At 42.9% G+C, this 5,559-nt stretch overlaps 1 protein-coding gene across 1 annotated transcript in view; it reads right to left on the bottom strand.

The window, feature by feature from the left end:
* Window positions 1-4,050, bottom strand: part of myrf (myelin regulatory factor) — a 236,290-nt gene extending 232,240 nt beyond the window's left edge. The window contains exon 1 of the mRNA XM_048607104.1: window positions 3,427-4,050. Coding sequence (XP_048463061.1) covers window positions 3,427-3,472 — 46 coding nt within the window. The 5' untranslated portion in view covers window positions 3,473-4,050. The remainder of the gene's footprint in view (window positions 1-3,426) is intronic.
* Window positions 4,051-5,559: the final 1,509 nt, after the last annotated feature.

Raw genomic sequence — 5,559 nt, 5'->3', positions numbered from 1 at the left:
GTGTGTGTGTGTGTGTGTGTGTGTGTGTGTGTGTGTGTGTGTGTGTGAATAGTTCCAGATCCCAGCTGGTTAAACTGCTGATGTTGGAAACAACATGGGAAGAGGATGATAAATTGAACATCATTATTAAGAAAATAACCTCCTTACCAGGCAACACAGATTAATTCCAAATTAAGTTTTAAAAGTCTCCAGACTGACTAATAGGTCACCTGAGCATTTTACACTAGTCTTACACAGCCCTAGATTTTACTAAACTCAATATAATGAGCAGAAAGAAATAGTTGTATTAATGTAGTTCAGGGAAATACCTTGAAGCAGACATTAAACCATATTTAAAGTGCCAGACAATTTGGACAAATAATATGATCACAAATCCTCTGCACAGTCATCAGATGGTGTTAGCTGCTTCACCTGGGCAGGGGCAGGATTTTAACCTAGACTCCAGAAGCCAAGTTCACCTGACATTCCTAAGCTGGAGAGTGCGATGCCCCAGGGGTGGAGTGGGGATGAATGAGGAATTACTGACCATTCCTAAATTGCACTTTCATTTCCATGTGGCTGCAGATCTGACTGTACCCTGTGTCGATGATCACACCGTTAAACAGGCCAGTCTCGCTGGCAACTGTGTCCCCAGCCCACAATTTGAATATTTGAGCGACAAATTTCAGTCCCAATGGACACAAAGCTAGGGGCATAGAAAATTTAAATCTTAAACAATTTCAGCATCAACCTTGTAGAGATAAAGAGAAATCTAATTGTTGGGAAGCGGGAAGAGAAAAGCTCTGAACTTCCATCTGATTAATGTTTAAGAAAGAACAGGTCCCTTTTAAACAAGAGATATCTAACAGTCTTTGGAACGTGTATAGTTCTGTTTCTTTTTAAAATGTAATGAACTCAGTGTTGAAGCATTAATCTATATTTTCTTTTTGGGATGTTGGTTAACTTGCTGGTGGATTTTCAGCATTGCTGTGGGGTTTTTTTGGAAAGAATTGCCGCTATGCTATAAGGATTCAGATTACTCCTTCGATCCCAGCACCAGGGACAGATCTGTACCCAACTGTACCTTCTTCCTTTCAATACACTTTCCCGATGTGTGTTCGGACAAATTTCCGTGCAAAGTGAATTGCTAACACTCACTAGTATCTTGATTCCGATTGTTGGGCTTTCTCGGAATGCAAAAACTAATTCAGTGTGACCGACCCTCCCCAGAATTTCCTCACCCTTAGTCCCATCGCCATAGTGGTGAAGAAACCATCTTCTTCATTCCACGCAAGTCTGCCCCAGGTTTCCGCCTAAGCTCCGGCCGCTGATCTGGTGGAAATTCTCAATCTGTTCACAAAATCGGCCAACACATTCGGCCCATCGGACGCGATGCTTGCAGTTTTGAAAACAAACACCTGGAAACATGCGGCGTCTCTGCTCTGTAGCCCTGGTCCTGAGATTCTTTCCCATACAAGCCCCCAAGTTAAACTGGAAATGTGCTGGTGAATCAGAATCCACCATCTTTCCAGGAGGTCTGGGTCCGATCTCAGATCCTGTTACCAGGAGATAGTTTCTTGGCTGATTGGTAAATTGACCCCCAACTCCCTCCCAACCTCTCAGTCACTTTGCGATTTTGCTGCCCCTGTTCACTAGATGCCAATGCAATCAGTACACCCTCCCCCAACTTCGTAGCTTCCAAAGACCCTGTCCACACACTCTTCCTCCTCCCATAGCATCTCCTCCTGGTGGGTCTTCAAGCCACTTCCTATCCGGAGTCATCCCAGTTGTGCGGAGCTCTTCACTTCCTTTAAACTGCACCACTCCCTTCTCAACAGGAGAGTCAAAACTTGCCGCCACCGCATTATCAATTCCTCATCTCCTTGTTCACTATGGACAACCCTGACCATGACCCTCCCCTGTCGCTGGAAATCTGCCCATCAATAATGAAAGACTAAGTTGACTCTCCCCCTTTCCCTTTCATTTGGAAAGGAGTCCCAAACAGGTCGAAGAGGGATTAGTCACTGCAAATCCTCACGAGAAAAATCAGACCACCCCAAAGCAACCCCAATGCATGATTACCTGCGGTTTTCTAGACTATTCCTGACCTTTTCTGGATTTGATACAAAAATTGGATAAAGGTGATCATTGGCTCAAGCGCAGTCTGTAAAACACAGCACAACCTACACCCGTCTTTACTATTAACTGGGGAAATTAGTTTTTTAACAATAGGTACCTCTTAGTAATCAAAACAAAACAACTTTGAATTGCTCATCATTTCCTGAAAATTCATTCCCTTTGACCTGTTAAGAGTTTTTTGGACAGAAAAAAAATGTTTTTAGCGCAATTTCTATGTAATGAATTGGATTTTTTAATAAAAGTTTTACATTTAGTATATCCCACAGTCCTTAAAATATGCCAGTTGAAAGAAATTAAACAAATTCTGACCATCACCTGTCTGCGATGTTCTTTCTCTCTTTCTCGCCTCAATCAATATCACTCGGGACTAACAGAAAGATTTCCCTCCGCCAGCTTCGGCTTTCGGTTTCAAGGGTAAACTCCCCCGATCCTTGCAGTTTTACTGTGGCCCAGAGTTGCAGGGAGTTGCAGGGAGGATTAGAGTGTTTGTGTGTTCGTGTGTGTGTGTGGAAATCAGAGTCATATGCCTGCTCTGTACCAACTCGATTGATAATCCCACATCACATTTTCCTAAAGCAGATTCATTGAATCAAGTACATGTGGAAGTCCCAAACTTCAGTCTAGTTATAAACAAAAACAAAACGAGCAAATCTCACAATCAAAAGGAACAAAAACATTGGAGCAAGCCACCGTACAGAGGCAACTCGAAGGCATTTTTTTTTACACTGGGTTATGTCAAATAAATGAACGAAATACCGATATTCTAGGGAAACTTAAAAAGTAATTTTCCCCAATAAATATTCATTTATTGTAAAAAGAATGCAATTTAAACCCCGATTTATATCAACATCCGGTTTGCAATGATAAATTCCACAAGTTTTAAAGAATAGATTAAAAAAAGAGCTTTTAAAATACGAGCTGGAATATGTATACTTTGTTCAAATTTGTGACGTTAAGCCCAATAATTTGACACACTCTGCAAAACTGCAGCAATTATTGTCGATCTAATTTGGTTTCACTTTTGCACAAAGTCGAAGCAATTTAATCCGAGTAAATACTTAATTCTAAAATAAGTGCCTTGAAAACATTTTGCCATGTTTTGAACACACAAGAAAACAGTTGCACCGTAAAATACCTCAATACGTTACACCGATCCTGCCTCGGAAACTTGAATCCTTTAACTGTATTCTATGTTTGTCTTATCGTTTTCCCGTAGATTTGAATCATTTTGACATGCAAATACGCAGTACCGACCAGAATCTCTTAGAATTACATTTTAGAGAAAGATCTAAGAGAATTTCTTTTTACCTTCAAAAAAGCGCTGCAACGCTTCAGTCTCGTCAACCACTTCCATTTCTCTATCAGCTAGCGACTCCTCCCCGACACATCCATGTAAAGAGATCGCCTACTTCCCAGGACTTCAAAACATCAGGGAAATCCCACAGAAATAAAAACACACGAGCAAAGATTCGGCTGAAGGGGAGAACAAGGCTGGAAAAGCCCCCCCCCCCCCCCTCCTCCTTGTGGGAATCCCCAGCCTCGCAGCTCCTCAATGTACCTGCGGGAGGTCAGTTTCGTGCTGATCAGTTTCAGACCGAACTTTTCTCTGTATTTTGTACTGGCTCAACCTTCAGCGCGAACAGAGTGTCAGACCTGAGTAGGTTTTTTTTAAAAAAAACACCTCTCACTTCTTCCACTGAGGGGGTCAAATGAAACCTTTCACTTTTAATAAAGCAAACGTACTGGTCAGGACTCCCGGTACAGATTCCTTGCCGTCCTGCTTGCCCCCAGCCCCCATCTCCATCAGATTTCTCTCTCTCTCTCTCTCTCTCCACTTATCGCTGTGCCGGCCGAGGTGATGTCAGCTGCAACATAGCGTCACTCTGTCTCAGGCCGACCTGCTGGACAACAAAACTTTCGACCATTTGTACGGAGACAGGGCAGCAGCTTACACTGTTCGAGGGACTCCGTCGTGTGACTTCTGTTCACTTATCTGAAGTGTAAATGTACCGATTTTAAAGTTTGACCGGCAAATCAAAGGGTGCTTGTTTTGTTAGTGAAAGCCTGAGCGCCGGGAAGACTTCAAGCCGGTCACCTTTCCTCCTTGGGCTGCATTGATCTGACGGCAGTGGGTGCTAAATATCCGAGCCCACGAGCCCAGATCTGTCGCCTCCCCTCCTCCAAACTCCTCTTTAAAGCCTGCCTCTTTAGTCAAACTACCTCTCTCTTTTCCCTCGGCTTATCATTGTGTTCTCTCACTCTAAAGAGTCGTTTCCTGAGAAAAAAAACAGACATGAGGATAATGGTGCGAAATGAATGCAGGTTGTTGTTGTCCTGAAATCAAGGTTTACTTTGTGTGAGCCTCCTCGAACTCATCCCTTCGCTTCGACCCTGCAACCTTCCTCACCCTCCAGCTCCCTCAGTTATCCCTTCACCCTCTAATCTACAGGCGGTTCACCAAGCAATCGGGTCCTCATCTTCCCTACTTCCCTTACTCCCCTCCAAGCACTTCCATTTCTCAATAATACAGACATCATGCTAAATGAACGCTTTTTAAAAATCGTTTGCAAACACCGAACATGATGCAGGAGTCAGACCTGTTGTTCTCAGTTCCTCCATCACCCGAATACGAGAGGGCTCTTCAATGCGGTTATTAAAGGGATGAGGACATGGAAACAAAATGAAAAAGCCTGCAGCAAATTAGAAACACAACATCTTCACGGAGAGTACATGTAGAATCAACTCCCAATGTGCTCAGTGATTCCTTTGAAATCTAATTCAATCAAGAATAGATTACCTCTAACTAGAACGGTTCCTCGATTAAGATCTGTTGAATACCATTGGAATGTACAGAAATGGATCAAATCTTGGAGTTTTACTCAATGGCTTTTCGATAGACAGGATCAAACTTTACTTGAGATTTATTTTACTGAGGATGCTTTCCCCCTATAAGAGATTGCGTAGAGCGTAGAGAGATTTTATAGGAAATATTGGACAAGGTCTGTGGAAGGGTTTGAGGAAGGGTCACCGGACCCGAAACGTTAACTCTGATTTTTCTCTTCACAGATACTGCCAGACCTGCTGAGCTTATCCACTAACTTCTGTTTTTGTGTCTGTGCAGGGGTCAGCTTTGATAGACCTAATGACCCTTTCTTGCTTTACACTTAATTTGAATGATTTAGTTTTAAGCTACAAACATGTAGGACCCTGCTGATGCCACATCAGCCAATATTTAACAAATAGCTGCGTCAGCTGTGGCTCAGCTGGCATTACTTTTATCTCAGAATCACAAGGTTCTACATTCAAGCCCCACTGGAGCACAACAATCTCTGGTTAACTTTGCAGTACAGTACTGAGGGAGTGCTGCACTGTCAAAAGTTCCTTCTTCCAATTGAGATGTTAAGTCAAGGCCAGATCTGACTGTTCAGGCAGATGAAAAAG

This window comes from Rhincodon typus, chromosome 17 (assembly GCF_021869965.1).
Source record: "Rhincodon typus isolate 14 chromosome 17, sRhiTyp1.1, whole genome shotgun sequence".
NCBI lineage: Eukaryota > Metazoa > Chordata > Chondrichthyes > Orectolobiformes > Rhincodontidae > Rhincodon > Rhincodon typus.
This window is presented reverse-complemented; position numbering and strand designations above follow the sequence as displayed.